This window comes from Chelonia mydas, chromosome 2, assembly GCF_015237465.2.
Source record: "Chelonia mydas isolate rCheMyd1 chromosome 2, rCheMyd1.pri.v2, whole genome shotgun sequence".
NCBI classification, from domain to species: Eukaryota; Metazoa; Chordata; order Testudines; family Cheloniidae; genus Chelonia; species Chelonia mydas.
The window spans coordinates 102,594,766-102,614,758 of record NC_057850.1 but is presented as its reverse complement, the minus strand read 5'-3'; the positions used below and the strand labels follow the sequence as shown (position 1 = coordinate 102,614,758).

Sequence of the window (19,993 nt, the reverse complement as noted above, 5' to 3'; positions counted from 1 at the left end):
AGAGGCTTTGCAAAAGTCAGCTGTTATCTTCTGAGGTCCCAGAAATGGGCCAGGTGCCTCACAAAACAAGTGAAGATACCCCCCCTGCCCCCTTTTAATTACTGCTCTGGGCATTAGCAGCACTATGCTTGTCTTTGGAAGACTGCCTCCAAAGCAAATGATTTTAAAATCAGAGAACTTAGGATGGAAAAGATTAGATTTGGGAGTAGGGGATGTAACCCTCCCCACCCACCCTCTCCAACAATCCGACCTATGTCATAAGGATTTGTCCCTCTGCATACTTTTATAACATATTCTGGGTCAGGAGGAGCTTATGGACCAGAGAGTGACTGCTGTGAATGTTTGTCTTTCACTCTGGGAATTGCTTTCATAGGCACTAACATCATGGTAACTTTGCTGAAGTTTATTCTATGCTGCTTTGCCTTATAAATTCTACCTAATCACCACTTTCCGCATACCATAATACATACCCCTCTTCTTCCTCATCTTTATTTGTCGATCCCTTAAGTGACACAGATCATCTGTGTGAAACACAAGGCTTGTCTACATGGATGTCTAGTTTGCGGCAAGCTGGGGTGTGCATTTACCCCATGCTAACCCTCTTTCAAAAAGGACTAGATCAGAGCTCACTAATGAACTGTTAATGCACGTCAGTAGGGTTCACATGGACAGCTAGTCTGCGGGAGATTAGTATGAAGCAGACCGACTCCCCAGCTTGCTGCGAACTACTTGTTCATGTAGACAAGCCCACAGTGTCCAACACAGTTTCTTTGCTCTATCTGTTTTCACTGTGAGTTGGAGACATTTTCCCATTTTGAACACCCCTGCCTGAGTAATGTGGATTTCACCCATCTCCAGGAATGTGTTTCAATTTAGCATGTTGCTTAGCAACCATGCATTACTAGATCATTCCATTGCTTCACAGTACTTTATGATCTATGCATCATTTTTGCTCCTTCATCAAAAGACTGCTGATTGTTCTTCAAGCTCCGGATCACAAATGGAAAGTAGTGAACCCTATGGGATAGAAAATGGGCAGTGCTTTCACTAGTGTTTATAAGGGCACCTTATGTATGCAAAATACAACCTTCAGGAGTGTCATTGGATATAGTCATGATGGAAACAGACGTAACCGCAGGATGCTTCTTTTCTTGGTGGTGGTGGCACTCTTTTGAGCCAAAAGGAATAGTCAGAGTTCATGGGGTATAATGAAGAGGAAAGAGATTAAAGTAAGCAAGGGAGAATTTAGGCTCAATAGCAGGACGAATGTCTACCAGTAGGGCCTACTAGACAGTGGAACAATTTCCCAAGGAAAATGGTAGCTCAATAATTTATAAGCAGATTGGAGATTATATTCTAGCAGTTGGGAATTCTGAACAGTCTAGGGCAGTGGTTCTCAAAGCCGGTCCGCTGCTTGTTCAGGGAAAGCCCCTGGCGCGCCGGACCAGTTTGTTTACCTGCCATGTCTGCAGGTTCGGCTGATCGCAGCTCCTACTGGCCACGGTTTGCCACTCCAGGCCAATGGGGGCTGCGGGAAGTGGGGCAGGCCATCAGAGGAGTGAAGTTCTGGAATAGCCTTCCAAGGGAAGCACTGGGGGCAAAAGACCGATCTGGCTTCAAGATTAAACTCGATAAGTTTATGGAGGAGATGGTATGATGAGATAACATCAGTGGTGAGCTGGAGCCAGTTCGCACCGGTTTATGCGAACTGGTTAGTAAATTTAGAAGCTGGTTTAGAACCAGTTGTCAAAGGGTTGGGCAAACTCCAGCCCGCGGGTCACATCTGGTCCCACAGGACCGTCCTGTTTGGCCCGCCTGAGCTCCTGGCTGGGAGGCTCCCCTTGAGAATCCCTTTTTACTCACCCGGCGGCGCTCCAGGTCTTCGGTGGCACTTCGGCGGCGGGTCCTTCACTCGCGTCGTGTCTTCGGCGGCACTTCGATGGCGGGTCTCTCAGTGCCACCAAAGACCCGGAGCGGGTGAAGGACGTGCCACCGAAGACCCGGAGCAACTGAAGGAACTGGTTCTTCAGATTTTGGCCGCTCATCACTGGATAACATGATTTCGGCAATTAATTGACCTTTAACTATTCATGGTAAATAGGCCCAATGGCCTGTGATGGGATGTTAGATGGGGTGGGATCTGAGTTTCTACAGATAATTCTTTCCCGGATATCTGGCTGGTGAATCTTGCCCACATGCTCAGGGTTCAGCTGATCGCCATATTTGGGATTGGAAAGGAATTTTCCTCCAGGGCAGATTGGAAGAGGCCCTGGGGGGTTTTCGCCTTCCTCCGTAGCATGGGGCACGGGTTACTTTCCGGAGGATTCTCTGCACCTTGAAGTCTTTAAACCATGATTTGAGGACTTCAATAGCTCAGACATAGGTGAGAGGTTTATTGCAGGAGTGGGTGGGTGAGATTCGGTGGCCTGCATTGTGCAGGAGGTCAGACTAGATGATCATAATGGTCCCTTCTGACCTTAATATCTATGAGTCTATATCTATATGTACAGCTAGATACATAGCATTTTGCAATTCCCCATCGTTCAGGGGAAATTATGTTTGGAAGTGATTTAAGGATTCTTGTTCTTCCAGTTGCAGGGGAGGGGGCATATTCTCGGGGCAGAGTTGAAATCACTGCACTTTCTACCCATAGCTCTTAGCAACAGCAGCCTGCTACAGGAATACTATAGCCGTGTACCTTGGGAGACCAGCAGGTACCATAGTTTAGAAAAGAAAATGGGAGGTTTTGATGATAGGGTGAAAATATTCAACCCTCCTAAACTGATGAGAAAGACAGTGAAAACCCATGCGGCAATGCCTGATACTGCTTCACCACAAAGAAAAAATAATAATAATAGTAGAAATAATCTCTCTCCAGCTGCACCTAATGAGGCTTCAATTGGACTTATGGGTTCTGGTGAAGTCACAGAAACCACAAGACTCAAGCTCATATACTTGTCAGAACCTCAGCATGGAATCCCAGTCTTAATATATGTACTTTAGGGGGTATTGTTTATGGATGAATATTAGGCAGACCTAAAATTAACCTTGTGCTTGAGTTAACATCTCCTTCTCTCTCATTTATCTGACTTAGGTCCCCCTGCTGTATTAGTACTGTAGTACTTCTTCACAGCCTCCTCCCACACCTCATTTCTGATCCTTTTTACCATTTTATTTAAGTTTCTTATTAGCCAGTAAGATATTGTAAATAAAACATCAATGGGCTTGATTCTTCATTGCCTTATATCTTGGGTAGTCATTTATATCTGTGCCGAGAGGGTGTACATTTTTACCACTCTAAGCTGATAGCATTTTGCACCCATTTTGCACAGATGTACTTGGAGTACAGTGCAGGGGAGAATCAGGTCCAGGGAGGCTTTCTAGGATAATGTTGTCAATGGGCCAAATGCCAAGCTGCTTACCTGATTTGCTTCAATGCCAAGTAATTACTGAATCAGCATTTGCAGAGGAAGACTCTTTTTACACCCATTTTCTAAGCTTGCACAGAAATCACCATCCTTTAGAAGCTTTCTTGCGTCTGTAACCATATAGCACTCAGTCATTTCAAGAATGACCAGAAACCTTTCATTCTTACGCAGAAGCCCCTTGCACTCCTTAGTTACCTTGAAAGTAAAGGCACTGACTGTTCTTAGCATTCTATAGTTCACAAAAGTACTTCAGCTGTTAGTCCTGATGTAATGCTGCATGCAGGAAAAGCTCATTACCAGTTTGTGCTTCTGCAAATCAAGTTACATAGGCTGTTGAAATAATCACATACAGAGAAAGGTTATTGTTGTTCATTTTTTTTGAATACCCACTGATGATAACATCAGATTCACCAAAAGCCTTTAATTTGAGCACCACAATATCCACTACATTAAAAAAAAAAGCACCTCAAAACACTATCTTTTCCTACAAAAGAATAAAGCATTAGTTTTGTGTGATAACAATATGAGTGCCGAGACCAAAAATTCGAACAGGATTTTGCCTGAATAAAAACTAATTATGAAGTACAGTAGTTGTTCCATGGAAATTAATGAATGGAGAGAACCTAGGGTGAAAGCCCCTCTGAAGTCAATGACAAAACTCCTATTTACTTTAATAGGGGTAGGTTTTCGCCTCTAACCTCTCCCCATATAATTTGGTGGGGAAAAAGTTAACGCACAGGAGATATGGATGGGTTCTATCGTCAGCTCTGTCACATACGTCCTGTGTGATCTTGAGCAGTTATTTAGTCTCTCTGTGCCTTCCTTTTTCCATCTGTAAAATGGAGGTAAGAGAACTTAGTTTCACAACACCCAGTTAATTCAGTCATATCTATGAAGTTCATAAGATCATCAGATGGAAGGCATATAGAAGTGAAAACCATTGTTTTTTATGACTAGTATACCCCAATTGCAGTATGTTTATGCACATTGTATGTTTTTTAGTGGCTCACGGTGCAAACCCTCATATCACAGGGTTTACTACTCACTGTTGGAGCACCTCCTTGCAGCCACATCTGGGGATTAGCTCCTGAACATTAACATCAAGTTTTTCACCACAAGGTTTAACGGTACCACTAAAGTTTTCAGCACAAATGGGCATTTACAAGTATCTTTGTCATACAACACCTTCTGTTTAGACAGTCTGGTTTGTTCAGTACCCATTGTGTCCTTTAATTCCTTCCACAGTGTTCCGCATAAGTTTTTAATCCAAGCATATCTTTGGGGCTTTGGTATTTAGGGTTTGGTGAGGTAAGGATGCAGGGGTACCCTGCATACTGGCAGGCCCCTTATGAAGCTGTCTCCCAACCCCAGGGCTGTGCCTATGCAAAAAGTCCACTTCCCCTCTTTGGGTCACCCTGTGGATGAGTCCTTCCCATCCCCCTTTCTGGAGGATTGGGACTTGAGCTCTCTTGGTTAAAGGAATCTACCTGCTGATTAGGGTTAAATGTTTCTATCAGCAGGGCCTCAGCTGCTTGCTCTATGTTGTCAGCTAGGGGCAAAGCTTCCTCCTCCCTGTCAGCCAGGTAATTTGCATGTTCCCAGACATACTGCTGGTTGTTTGGATGTGGATTTAAAACCATTGTAAACTCAAATACTGGGCTCTGCCATAAAGAGACAGCATCAATTTCTACCAGCATGTTAAAACTGATGTCTCGGTGACTTACAGTTACCAACTTCTGCTTCCACAAGGAATCAGATGTATCTGAACCCCACTAGGGTACTACAAAGATGTCTTCACTGGCATCTGGCAGTCTACTCTCAGAATCTGAGACACAGGCTGATTGCCTGGATGGACAGGTGTTGAATCAGCCACTCTATCCTAGGTATTTGCCCGCGTGGGATCAGCATGAGGATATTCATGTGCGAACAACATTACTTCCTCAAGATGCTGAGTAGGCAAAGACAACTGGTTACAGGGCTGCCTACATTCCATAAAATTCCCTTTTCCCCTTCTGAGGCCCCTTTTGAGAAACCTTCCTCAGTGGTCTGTAAAGTGAGTTCAGAGGGACTGTGCTCATTTGCAGAACTCTGGCAGTTAGCACTTGGAACAATTCTCTCAGCCCGCAATCTGCTACAATGGTCCCATCAGGAGTTAATTGGGCCAAATAACTCCCATACCCTTCAGGCACAACTACTTACTTGCAAACCTCACCAGGAAGCATTTTTCCTGAAGGAGCTTTCCCAAACAATAATCCATTTTTCATTAAGCTTTGATAAAAATGCAATACTGTTTAAACATGCTGAGCCTTATTCTCCTTTACACTACGCTCTTTTACACCACTCTGGCAATGTAAAGGTACCTTAAAGTGGGTGTACATTTCATTTGTTTCCCCTGAAAGGCATCTTTATGCTGCCAAAATGGTTTAAATGAAAATCAGGCCCACAACTATTTAAACCTCCCATATGTGTTTGTACATAAATAGATCCATGATATGGGGGTGTACCTGCTGTAATTCTTTGTGTGTGTGTGTGTGTGCAATTATCAGATTAGATCAAACACTTGCATGCCTGAAATTAGCAAGTTTAATTAATAAATGTATCCCCAGGCATTTGATGTGTAATACTTGCAGAGATGTGCATGAGCTACAGTTGTCCAAGTAATGGGATTATGTCTAGTTTAGTGGCTGTGGTACCTGAACTAATTTGTTGAAAGCCATTCCATATCGAGTACATAATACTCCATATTTCCATATTTCATGTGAAATTCATTTTTACAGAAAGGTACAACCTAGGCCTTCAGGTAGGACTTTCTTTTTCTTTGTTGACCTGAATGGACAAAAGATTAAATGTATTTGGAAATCTTATTTAGGATATTGGTCCTATAATAGGCAAAGTAGAATTTGAAAAGATGAGGGAGCTGCGGGAGGGGCTTGAAGTGGCTATAGCCCAAAATTTGCCTTATCTCTCCCGTAGCCACCCCTCCCAGCACAAAATTCAACCGTTATGCAGAAGAAAGGCTGGTATGGTATGGTATTGCCACGCTTACTTCTGTGCTCCTGCTGGCAGCTGCACTGCCTTCAGAGCTGGGTGCCTTGCCAGGAGCAGTGGCTGCCACTCTCTAGCCACCCGGCTCTGAAGGCAAAGTGGAGAAAGCGGCAGCAGCTAGCCAGGCACCCAGCTCTGAAGGCAGCGCTGCCACCAGCGGCAGCAGAGAAGTAAGGGTGACATATCGAGCACGAGGAAGGGGTGGGGGCATGGAAATAACAACAAATGGGAGGAGGGAGCATGCCGGGAGAGAGATTGGGAGGAGTGTGCATAAGGGAGGGGGATCACAGACGGGGAAAGGGGAAGCATTCATAGGGGAGGGGGATCACGGAGGGGGGAGGAGGGCCTTGGTTAGGGGAGGGGAATCACAGCAGGGGAAGGATGCATAGGGGAGGGGGCAACACTGACAGAGGAAGGGGGCATGGTTAGGGAAATAGGGAACATGGACAAGGGGTGGAGAGCCCCAAACAGAGGAAGTGTGAGTGGGGGTGGAGTTCCAGACAAGCAGGCATCTTGCAAGGTGGGGACCGGCACGTGGTGGAGTGGTAACGCCCAGCCCAGTGCAGGACACTGCATGCTGTAAGGGTGGCACAGGGATGGGGGGCTGTGGCAGAGTTGGGAGCTCAGGGGATGCTGCTGCTGTTAGTGGGGTGGGTAGGGGCCAGCAGACACCATGAGGGGTCCAGTCCCACCACTGTGGCAGTCTGAGGGCACCAGTAGCAGGCTTGCCAGGCACTGAGCTGAGCTGTGTTGCAGGGCGGGAGGTGTGAGGTGTGCAGAGCTGTCCTCAAGCTGCAGGTCTGGAGGCCAGGTCAGCTTCAGGCCCCTTCCCATGAAGAGGCAGCAAGGGGCCGGAGCCCTGCATGGGGGCAGGGGCACCTCAGTGCTCCCATATGTGTGTCCACAAGATGCAAAGTGCAGCCCCTGCAATTTTCTGTCTAGCCCACATCACACACACACACACCTGGGAAGAGGCTGGCACTGCTCCTGAGAGTTTTTCTTGGTTTGGCAAAGGCAGAGCTCAGAGAAAGGAGGCGGATGGGGGAGCTGGAAGCAAAAGGAAAGAAATGATTCTGATTAGTTAGAAAATACACATTTAAAGTCAATAAAATTTAAATTTTAGCTCCAAATTAAAATTAAGAGGGGACCAAACTGCTCAGGAGATTGGCAATGGGCTAGGGATCCTTTCACGTCTAGGTCACCAATTCTAATCTAGCCCATAGTAGTAGTCGTGAACACAGGTCATGGCTATTTGATGACACACACAAAAGACATTTTCTACTCTAGAGCTCTTGTCATCTAAGTCAAACAGACACAAGGTAGACAACACACACTGGAAAGCCCAGATGAGGGAATAACTACAGTCGGGAGGGTTTTTTATTCTTATTTTATGTTTTATATTATGTACTGCTTGAGGGCATCCTGGAAGGCAAGGAGACTTTAGAAGACACATGAATGAAAAAGTAATTAGTGGCTTGGCTTGACCTATGCACAATGAGTTATTGGCCTCAATCCACTTCTTAAGGTCACAGTCACATGTCCCGATCACATAAATTGCCATCACAATTGGTATTAATTAGTATCTTTATTTCAGTCTCATAGAGAAGCCAAAGATTTAGTGGTCATGGAGGCTGAAATCCCCAAAGAGACCTATGGGTTCCCTATTTGATGTATTGCGTGCTATTGGGCCTGTATTTAAAAACGTAAGGACCCTGAAAGAGGGACACTATATTGAGATTCTTGCTGACACAAGAGAAGGGGTGAAAATAACTTAAATGACTTACCGGTACACAGGGCGGCCAGGGTCCAGGGCAAGGCGGTGGGAGGGGGATGGCTCTGCGCCCCTGGAAGGGGCGGGGCCTCAGGTGGAAGGGGCAGGGCTGGGGCCAAAATCCCACACAAGGAAGTGGGAAAGGTGCCTGCACCTTAGATGGGCAGTATTCCATGCTCCGAGTTACCAGCAAGGTGTCATGGCTGGGTTGTGGGCAACCCAACCTAGAAGTCGAAGCCAGAGTCCGCAGTCTTGAGACAGGAGTCAAGAGTCAGCTGGGTCAGGATATTGGGAGGTCAGAGGCAGGAGACAGACAAGCTGGCAGTCGAAAACCACACGTCAGATGCCAGGAGATCAAGCTGGGTCCGAATGCCAGGAGATCAATCGGGGGAAGCAGGAGCAGGTATAGCTAGCAGGAAGCACAGGGGGCACAGTCTGGACCAAGCTGAAACCCAGTTGTTCAGATGGCTTCCTGTTCCTGAGGCTAGCTTAAGTAGGGCCAGCAGGTCCATCAGCCACTCTGGGACTCAACCACTCAGACCTCAGGGGCGGAGCCTCACACTGGGCTGGGCTTCATGGGTTTCAGGTAAACTATTGCCAGCAGGCTGCCAGGTGGAGGGTTGGAACATGGCTGCTCCCATGACCCTTGCAGGCCCTGGTTTGAGACCTGTGGGTCATGACAAAAGGGACTGGTATGAAGAAGTAGGCATTCTCCTCCCCCTCCCCCCATGCTGATCAGGAATGGGAGGAGCATGCTGCACCGTAGGAGATGTATAGGTGGTGTGCTAGGGTAGTCAGCACACCTCCTGGGGACTTGGGCAATATTGCATTCTCTCTTCTCTGCACAGTGTAATTTTTCTAAGCCATTCTATGTTTGTATCTTCTTACCCAGCTCTCTGTGTTACTATATTTTAGTAATTTTGTCGTCTTGATTTTAGATGAAGATCTTTGACAAAAATAAAGATGGACGACTGGATCTGAATGACTTGGCAAGGTAGATATTAATGGTACTGTTATGGTTTAGCGGCTCCTAGCGGCAGACCTGGGCAAGCTGATGGTTTATACAGCAGAGGCCTGAGTTTGAATTCTTCCTATGTTTCAAGTGACAATAGGCAGTCTAGGTGTTTCTATAGCATGGTCCCCATCACCACAGCATCCAAGTGCCTGATGCATTAGAGCTCTAAGGAATGCCAGGATTTGCCTCCCCCTCTCTAACATGCCCTCGAATACTTTGTACTGGCTGAAGAGGTGCTTCAAAGGAGGTGACATGGCAAAGGATAGAAAGTATTAGAAGGTTCTGGACTGTGTATATAGAGGTGCAGTCAAGGAATAACTAAATATAGAGAGAGAGGTGCCTTGATGTCACCTCTGCCCATAGAGATATATATAAAGTGCCCCCCTTGTAACATGCATACTTAAAGCTGTCTCTTAATGAGGAGGAAATGTATTTATTTATATATATATATATATATATATATATTCATTCAGCTATGCCTTGACTACAGCTCTGTACACAGTCCAGAATCTTTTAATACTTTTCCTTAGCTGCTATGTTACCTCCTTTGAAGCACCTTTTCAGCCACTACAAAGTGTATGTGTCTGTCTGTACGTATGTGTGTGTGTATATATATATATATTCACTTGTGGCTTGACCTCACCTCTATGCGTGCACTCCAGAATCCTTTAATGCTTTCCATTAACATTTAGCTGAGAATAATAACCCAGAATTCTTTAATACTTTACTTTCTGAGACACACATTGAGAGAGAGAGAGAATGAAAAATACCATAGGGAGGCCATTATTCCAGCTTCCTCTTAGATATGGCTCTGTAAGCGGTCTGCTGATAACACATATGCTAGCTGACTCTTAGTAAAATGAGTTTAGTAGATTCCCTCCAGCTCAGAGTGAACATTTGTCATTTGTCACATCCCAAAACCTCCAGTGAGGGCACAATTTGACATGATTGGCATCCTGTGCTCAGGAGAAACCCAGAGCTGGAATAGTAGCTGGAAAGAAGGGCTTTTAGTAGTGCTTTAAGGGGAAATTTGTACGTTGTCAGTGCTCAAGACAGTATTACTTTGCCCTTCACTTTCACAACCAGGGAATTCATCCATGAGAAGATCTCTCTCTCTCTGTGTCATATGTGTATTCCACTGATTCCACTTTAAAGAGCTAGAGAGAGAATTTCCTTTAATTCAGTGCAGCAATCCAGTTACAGAGGAGTAACTGGACAGTAGCTCTCACTTTTAAGGCTAACCGCCTCCACTAGTCCTACCACTGGAAATGTTCTGTAAAGGTCATTAACATAAAGAAGTCCATTTTCAGAGCAGTGAGCCAAAGGATTCGTACTACAACTCCCCACAAACAGAGAGGGATTTATGGTCACATCACCCATAGATCTCTCTGAAAGTACCTCCTTCTTAAGACTGCTATAACCTACAATTTTGCCTTCTGGACAAGTAGAACTAATGCGATAACCAAAAAGATCATAATTTAGATCTCTCCCTTTAGGATTTTGGCACTTCAGGAAAATTTCCTCCTTCAATTTAAAATGGATGTAAGTAGCACTATTTTCTAATGCATTCATTCTGCTTTTTTCAGCTGAGATAACTCAGCCTTAGCCTCAACCCATTATCATTTTTTCCCCTGCACTCAGGCTTGTAGTACAGAAGAAAGGAAGAACGATTTTGAGAAAATCTTTGCACACTACGATGTTGTGAGTTCTGTAGGGTGTTTTATTATACTGCAGTTTAAGTGGCACATCGGGACTTGCACTCACATTCATAGAATATCAGGGTTGGAAGGGACCTCAGGAGGTCATCTAGTCCAACCCCCTGCTCAAAGCAGGACCAATCCCCAATTTTTGCCCCAGATCCCTAAATGGCCCCCTGAAGGATTGAGCTCACAACCCTGGGTTTAGCAGGCTAATGCTCAAACCACTGAGCTATCCCTCATTGGGTGATGCTCCATTGTTCAGAGTCCCTTTCCCCAGGGGAAGCAGTGTTTATAGAATCACAGAAGCAATGCTGGCCTTAGCTCTGGGCCCTTCAAGCAGTTTTGCACCACATGCATGCCTCACCCCATCAAACAGAATGCCACCTTCAAAACCCCATTCATAGCTCTTTTGACTGCAACACCAGTGGGGCACAGTAGAGACTGAATTCCCTAATTGTCCTATCTCACTTGGAAAGCGGCACTTCAGTGCCATTTCCTGCCTTCACAGGACTTGTAGGGTAGTCACCAAAGAGCCTCACAAACAGCTGAGGGAAGATGTCACCACAGTTGGAGGGGAGAGGAGAAATCACAGGTGATGGTTCGGGGGATTGGATTTTATGGATACATAGAGTTTGGGGGGACCTGATGGGTAGAAAATATTACTATATTTCTGACTTGGTGAAATGCCTTTAATGTTTCCTCTGTCTTTCAGAGTAAAACAGGAGCACTGGAAGGTCCAGAAGTGGATGGGTTTGTCAAAGATATGATGGAGCTTGTCAAGGTGGCTTCAGGATTCTTTGCAATTTTTGTTTCCCGTATTTTTTATAGGAATGACATGTTCCTGATTTGCACAAACCTTTGAAAATCTGGAATCAGATTTATTCATAAGATGAAATTAATTTCATGGTCTCAGCATGAACACTATTGGACATTTGTCCAAGTCACACTAACACTGTCAGACATACAGTCTGGTATAATTCAAAATAACCAGCAGTTTCTTCTTAATAGACACCTAAGATAGTTTATGTTCTAAATTAGACAGACAATGCAGTTCAACAAACACTAGTTGAAGGTTCAGTCTCTGACTGGTACATATACACACTTTTTTCTTTGGTCAAGTTCATGTAGGATTCAATGATTGAAGGGCACTGATTTAGCTGTCGGAGGTAAAGGGGAAAGAGGGGAATCCTGCATAGACAGTACCTGGCTCTGTCTTTTCTTATCAGTTCCATTATGAGTGCAAAGGAGCCCAATCCTACGAGGTGCTGAATGTTTAGTTCCCAGGGACGTCATAAGTAGAGTGAGTGAATAATTGATTTTTTCGATTTGGTGACCAAACCAAATCACACAGAAAGTTTCAAATGTTGATTTGAAATGACATTCGCTCCAGGTAACACTGAGGTGATGGTAGTAGGCGGGTAGAACAACCAGAGGAAATGGTGGAGATTACATCACTTCCTTCAATTACAGGATCTTACCCACCTTTTATTACTGTGGTTTGCAGTCCAGTGGGGGAAGGGGTGTTAATCAAATCTTCAGGTGTTATTGGATGTGCAACCCTGATCAAGACCTTGTATACACTAAAAAGGGTTTGCTGATAAAGCTATCCTGGCAAACTGCCATAGTGGGGATGCAGTTTATACCAGCTAAAGAGAGCTTTTGCTGGTATAGCTTCGGTGAATGAAATAAGCTATGCCAGCAAAAGCACTTTTTCCTGGTATAACTGCATCTACACTAGGGCTTTTACAGACATGTCTATGTCAGTTAGGAGAGTGATTTGTTTTCACTCTCCTAACCAACATAGTTATATCAGAAAAACTTAAGTGTAGCACAGATTCAGATTCCATTTGTGCTTGCCAGGAAAGTTATAATCTTTAGATGTGGCCCTTGCCATAATTGTCCATGTCTTTGCTATCTCCATATTGAATTAGTACATATGTGTTCTGCATAGAGCTACACCTGAAAATCATCTGGACTCTTCAGCTAGTGCAGGCAATGCCCTGCCTGTTTACTGGTGCATCTCACAGACAGCAGGTTATAACTGCACTGACTTCCATTTCGTTTCCAGGTGCAATTTGAACTGTTGATTTTGACCAACACAGTTTCAATCTTGGCAACCTTAGGGTATGTCTACACTGCAAAAAAAACCATGGCAGCAAGTCTCAGAGCCCAGGTCAGTTGACTCAGGTTCATGCTATGGGGCTAAAAATAGCAGTGTAGATGTTTGGGCTCAGGCTGGAGCCCAGGCTTTGAGACCTGACAAGGCAGGAGGGTCTGGGAGCCCAGGCTCCAGCCCAAGCCCAAACGTCTAGGCTGCTATTTTTAGCACAAACCCAAGTCAGTTGACCTGGACTCTGAGACTCACTGTGTAGACGGATCCTTAGAGGCTTTCTATATGAAACTGCATTTGAGATACGCTTCAGCTAAGAGCTACCCCAGTTTAGAATCATCATCAGAGTTTGAACCTTCAGCATTGCAGCACAGACTGCTCCTACTTGAGCTACAGGGCTAACTGTATTTGCTGGCAGCAAGGGAAGGTTGTTTGAGAGTGGTTGTGGGGGAAGCCCAGCTTGGCCGAGTGCTCTATGTGTTCCCCACCCCTGGAGTTTGGAGAACTCCTGTCCTATGTGTTGCCCCCAGAGGGGCGAATGGCTTTTGGTGCCATGTGCTGGGTTTTGGTGGATGGCTGAAGGAAACCCAGCCTGTCTGTCTGTCTGTCTCTTCCCTCCCAGGAGTTGGGGGAGCTCCTGACCCATGTGGTAAACCTAAGGGAAAGGACGCAAATGGACCACTGGGGCCATGCTCTGGATCGAGAAGTTAATAGAGAGGGAGCCTGCCTGACCAGTCTTCCCTTCCCCCTTCCTCTACCTACAGTTAGTCCAGTACTTTTCTGGTGTTCCCATTGCAGCATGTGCTGGTACTGCTGCTTTGGTCCAGCCTGGGAAGGTGCAATGACTTTGGCATATTACCAAAACTTTCCTGAGGAATGTCAGAGAGAGAAAGGAATTGGCAGTTTTTAACACTTTATATCTCAGCAAATTCTGAATGGCGTCTCCTGAGAGAAAGAAAAGGCACTTGTGTAGCCCAAGAGGATTTTCCCTGCCAAATATCAAAGGTGTTCTGCAAACAATGGAGGTGGGGAAGCTTCTCAAAGAAAAGGTCCCAGGCATTCTTTATAATGGAAAGTGCTAGGCAGCCTAAATATAGAGGGGTTGTTACCAGCTCCTCCTATAATAAAGTGTAATTAATCAGGAGCGTATCTTATATCAGTTAAGAATCAGAACTAGTCTTTTATATTGACTGTGCGTATCCAGAGACTAACCGTATGGATTGGATATGATGCCATCTGCCTTTCAATATCTGAAAGGCTGATGAACATCAGTTCTTGTTCTTCCATAACCTGCACTCCATCCACTCTCAATCTTTTCCTTCCCACCATTTACACACAGTTAACTGTTGGCTGCCTTTTAGCCTTGTGTATGTGTAGCCAATAACAACAACCACAACAACAACGAAAATAGCAGATACCACTTATCCATGGAAATATATAAAATGTACTTTTGTAAATTGGTCTCAGATGAGCAGATACGCTTTCAATAACCTGTTTTTCACATTTGCCACGGTGCCTGAAAAGGTTGTGAAGACCTTAGTAACCAGGACAATGACTGAAACAAAGAAAAGAAGACACTTGGTCATGTGCTGTGGGAACATTCTTCCCTCAAGGGATTTCTTCATCATCATCTTCCTCTTTGTAACCATGGCTGAATCTGATATTTTTGACACCACAAATTCTGTTCTCATTGTGAGACTGTGAGAACAAAAGAAAGATGTTAATGCAAAGAAATGATACAGCACTATTGCAATACAATGGAAATGTAGCCATTAAAATAAGTCTTCTAAAGTGTGTTAGCCAGCCCATGGTATTTCAGGATTGTTTAAAGCAATAGAATTAGTCTGGCACATAGTACTAATTTAGAGAATATTTATCTATCACACACATTCCACAAGGCACAATGTTTGTGCAAAAAAAACAGGGTTAATGTACAGGATTGGGAGTCAGGAGAGCTGGGTTCTGTGCACAGCTTCGCAGCACGTTTTGCTGTGTGATCCTAGATCATTTAACATCCTTGTGGCAGGGAAAACACCACAGCAGCCCAACACTGTAGCATTTAATTTCAGAAAGGGAGACTACACAAAAATGAGGAGGTTAGTTAAACAGAAATTACAGCACCAAAAGTTAAATCCCTGCAAGCTGCATGGAAACTTTTTAAAGTCACCATAATAGAGGCTCAACTTAAGTGTATACCCCATATTAAAAAACATAGTAAGAGAACCAAAAAAGAGCCACCATGGCTAAACAACAAAGTAAAAGAAGCAGTGAGAGGCAAAAAGGCACCCTTTAAAAAATGGAAGTTAAATACTAGTGCGGAAAACAGAAAGGAGCACAAACTCTGGCAAATGAAGTGTAAAAATATAATTAGGAAGGCCAACAAAGAATCTGAAGTACAGCTAGCCAAAGACTGAAAAAGTAATAGCAAAAAAATGTTTAAGTACAGGGGCAGGGGATTGGGTGCAGGAGGGGGTGCGGGGTCTGGGAGGGAGTTTGGGTGTGGGAGGGGGATTCTGATCAGGGGCAGGAGGTTGGGGTGAAGGAGGCGGTGTGAGGTGTAGGCTCCAGCCAGGAGGCGCTTACCACAGGCGGCTCCCGGCTGGTGGCACAGCAGGGCTCAGGCAGGTTGCCTGCCTGCCTGCCTGCCAAAGCCCCAAGCTGCTCCTGGAAGCAGCTGGCTGCTGGCACGTTTTTGTGGCCCCTGGCGGGAGAGGGACAGCATGTCTCCATGTGCTGCTCGTGCCTGCAAGCGACGCCCCCGTAGCTCCCATTGGCTGGTTCCCGGCCAATGGGCACTGCGGGGACGGTGCTGGGGGTGGGGGCAGTGTGCAGAGCCACCTACCCCCTCCCCCCTCTGGGCCTGGGGCCGCAGAGATGTGCTAGCAGCCAGCTGCTTCCAGGAGTGGTGTGGGGCCACGGCATGCAGGCAGCCTTCCTGAGCCCTGCTGCGCCACAGGACTGGCCCAGAGTTGGAGATCGCTGCCTGTGATTTATTTTTGCAGGGTCCCCCTTGAGCCAGGGCCCTGGGCTGCAACCCCTAAAGTCCCTGCCTTAATCTGGCCCTGGGACTAATAACTAAACTATCATATAAATCAGCTTCTGTACCAAATGACTGGAGGATAGCTAATGTGACACCAATTTTTAAAAAGGACTCTAGAGGTGACCCCGACAATTACAGGCTGGTAAGCCTGACCTCAGTATTGGACAAACTGGTTGAAACTATAGTAAAGAACAAAATTGTCAGACATATAGATTAACATAATTTGTTGGGGAATAGTCAACATGGTTTTTGTAAAGGGAAATCATGCTTCACTAATCTACTAGAATTCTTTGAGGGGGTCAACAAGCATGTGGACAAGGGGGAACCAGTGGATATAGTGTATTTAGATTTTCAGAAAGCCTTTGACAAGGTCTGTCACCAAAGGCTCTTAAGCAAAGTAAGCAGTCATAGGATAAGAGGGAAGGTTCTCTCATGGTAACTGGTTAAAAGATAGGAAACAAAGGGTAGGAATAAATGGTCAGTTTTCAGAATGGAGAGAGGTAAATAGTGGTATCCCCCAGGGGTCTGTACTGGGACCAGTCCTATTTAACATATTCATAAATGATCTGGAAAAAGGGGTAAACAGTGAGGTGGCAAAATTTTCAGATGATACAAAACTACTCAAGATAGTTAAGTCCCAGACAGACTGCGAAGAGCTGCAAAAGGATCTCTCAAAACTGGGTGATTGGGCAACAAAATGGCAGATAAAATTCAGTGTTGATAAATGCAAAGTAATGCACATTGGAAAGCATAAGCCCAACTATACATATAAAATGATGAGGTCTAAATTAGCTGTTACCACTCAAGAAAGAGATCTTGGAGTCATTGTGGATAGTTCTCTGAAAACATCCACTCAATGTGCAGCAGCAGTCAAAAAAGCTAACAGAATGTTGGGAATCACTAAGAAAGGGATAGATAATAAGACAGAAAATATCATGTTGCCTCTATATAAATCCATGGTACACCCACATCTTGAATACTGCGTGCAGATGTGGTCGCCCCATCTCAAAAAAGATATACTGGAATTGGAAAAGGTTCAGAAAATGGCAACAAAAATTATTAGGGGTATGGAATGGCTGCCATATGAGGAGAGATTAATAAGACTGAGACTTTTCAGCTTGGAAAAGAGACGACGAAGGGGGGCATATGATAGAGGTCTATAAAATCATGACTGGTGTGGAGAAACTACTCTGAAATAAGGAAGTGTTATTTACTCCTTCTCGTAACACAAGAATGATGAGCTACCAAATGAAATTAATAGGCAGCAGGTTTAAAACAAAAGGAAGTATTTTTCCACACAACGCACAGTCAACCTGTGGAACTCCTTGCCAGAGCATGTTGTGAAGGCCAAGACTATAACAGGGTTCAAAAAGAACTAGATAAATTCCTGGAGGATAGGTCCATCAATGGCTATTAGCCAGGATGGGCAGGGATGGTGTCCCTAGCCTCTGTTTGCCAGAAGCTGGGAATGGGCAACACGGGATGGATCACTTGATGATTACCTGTTCTGTTCATTCCTTCTGGGGCACCTGGCATTGGCCACTGTCAGAAGACTGGGCTAGATGGACCTTTGATCTGACCCAGTATGGCCATTCTTACGTTCTTATCAGTCACTTATGCTCTGGGCGAAATACAGAAATTATGTTAGACTTCCTTATTTAGACTCCCTTATATCTAATTAAACCCACTGTACCTACGTAGAGCCACAAGACCTTTCCCTCATCCTTCTGTCCATTTCATTTGTATCTCCTCCCTCAATGTGTTTCATGTGCTTCAGTCATTCTGGAATTCCCATTGACACATGTTGTTAGAAAAATGACTTAGAGATTTTCTCTCCCAACAATGATTCTTTCTTTTGTCTCCAGCCCAGCATTAGTGGTGTGGACCTGGATAAGTTCCGTCAGATTCTGCTGCATCACTGTGATGTGAACAAGGACGGAAAAATTCAAAAATCTGAACTAGCCTTGTGTCTTGGGCTTAAAATGAACCCATAGATTTGAATGTGCTTCACCTATTGTTTGCAATGTTTTCTTTGTAAGAACTTGCTGTTGCTGGTAGAACTCTTTCAGTGCTGTGTTAACAATCTGTGTGATAGTGCTGAACGTGGAAGATATAGGCACCTCACTGCTGTAATGAAAGTGCATTTGCACCAGGATGCCACAAAGTGGAGAATGCATGAAGGGCCTTTCAATTCAATAACTAGATTCACATTGTTCAGTAGAAGAAATTACGTGTGGGGCCTCTGTATTTTTTATAAATAATGTCCATATCCACAGACATACCAGTTTATCAAAAATGGAGATGTCGTTCCATTACTTCCTTCATAAAATACTGCCACAATCAGTTCTTTGGAGTAGGATGAGTCTTTCCTTAAAATGTAAGATTAGTGCTCTCATGCTGTAGCTGCTTTCATTGTCTGATTTTTATGATGACTGCCTTCTATGTGAAGTCACGATATTTCTAAACATGAGCATTGTGCTTTACTTGTGCATACAACATTATAATACTGGATGGATTGCAGTTTATTTGTGCAAGAATAAAAACAGCAATTAAGGAAATACGATAAGATTGGTGCTTACGCATTACTTATGGACAGCCATACATCACAGTTTGATAGTCATACTATACTATGTATATGCTATCTGTCATCTCACAATATTTATACTGAGCACATCAAGTGGAAAGTTTCACATGGTTCAGTAGAAGAAATTACCTGTGGGGCCTGTGCATTTTTTATAAACAATGTCCATATCCACAAACATACCAACTGATCAAAAATGGGGAACACCATTCCATTACTGCCTTCATAAAATACTGCGACAATCTAGAGTAGGATGAGCCCTAGTGGATCTACCAAGCCTTAGCTTTAAGTATGCCAGATAACAGAGTACAGTGGAAACTTCTCACAGAGAAATCACTGCACAAAATAATTTCACTCTGGGCCAAATCCTTCTTTTGACACAAATCTAAGTAAAATGGCTTTGTGCAGGGTTTCCCATTAAGGAGACTAAGGCTCAGAGTCAGCAAAGCACTTGCTCAACCTGAACTTTATTTTTTTAAATCAGAGGGTCTTAACCATGTGTTTACATGCTTTGCTGAACTGGGAACTAAATCCCTCCCTCCATGGCCTCCGTGACACTATTGGAGCCTCAGGGCCATAGCATCTGTTGCACTCTGTGATCTTCCATTTCAGGGGAACCAACCAGTGGATACATGTGGTCAGCAATGCACTGACCATACCCACAATACACTGTCTGCTCTCCCTTCGAATAATCCCCTCTTTATTTGCAAAGAGAAACCAGCTGAGGAGACGTGTTCAGTAGAACCTCTGTAGTTCTGTTGCACTGAGGATCTGCCATATCCATGGAGGCAAGATTTCCCCTGTAAGTGGAAGTTCACTAGATCTACAATGCACTTTGCACATTGCAAAGCACTGGAATGGTGTGATTCTATTCCTTCATATAATATTTACAGAAATGACCTTTAATAAGTCAACGTTAAGTCCTATTGATTTCAATGGGACTACTCATATGCTTCAGTACTTTGCTGAACAGAGGTGTGTTTATTCGTGTCCTTCAGTGTTTTGCTAGATCAGGACCTTAACTCTCAAATCTGATTATTATCATTCTGACAACAACATGGAATCACAATAATAACTGAGTTTTAACAGTGTTTCATGGAAAGCAGTAAACAAGAAATCATGTCTTACAAGAACAGAGATGCACTGTTATCCACATCCACATTCATTCATCTGAGGAACAATCTGTGCTCATGTTGCATGACAACAGACAGAAAGCTCAGTAGCTAAGAAACCTATAAACATGCTGTACATGATATATGAGTTATCATGGTCTTTAATAATTTTCTACAAAACATAATACAGG

At 44.3% G+C, this 19,993-nt stretch overlaps 1 protein-coding gene across 1 annotated transcript in view; it reads left to right on the top strand.

The window, feature by feature from the left end:
• Positions 1-18,947, top strand: part of SCGN (secretagogin, EF-hand calcium binding protein) — a 59,914-nt gene extending 40,967 nt beyond the window's left edge. Inside the window, exons 7-11 of the mRNA XM_037893023.2 lie at positions 9,183-9,238; positions 10,756-10,801; positions 10,901-10,960; positions 11,672-11,740; positions 17,975-18,947. Of these exons, the coding sequence (XP_037748951.1) occupies positions 9,183-9,238; positions 10,756-10,801; positions 10,901-10,960; positions 11,672-11,740; positions 17,975-18,103 (360 nt within the window). The 3' untranslated portion in view covers positions 18,104-18,947. The remainder of the gene's footprint in view (positions 1-9,182; positions 9,239-10,755; positions 10,802-10,900; positions 10,961-11,671; positions 11,741-17,974) is intronic.
• Positions 18,948-19,993: the final 1,046 nt, after the last annotated feature.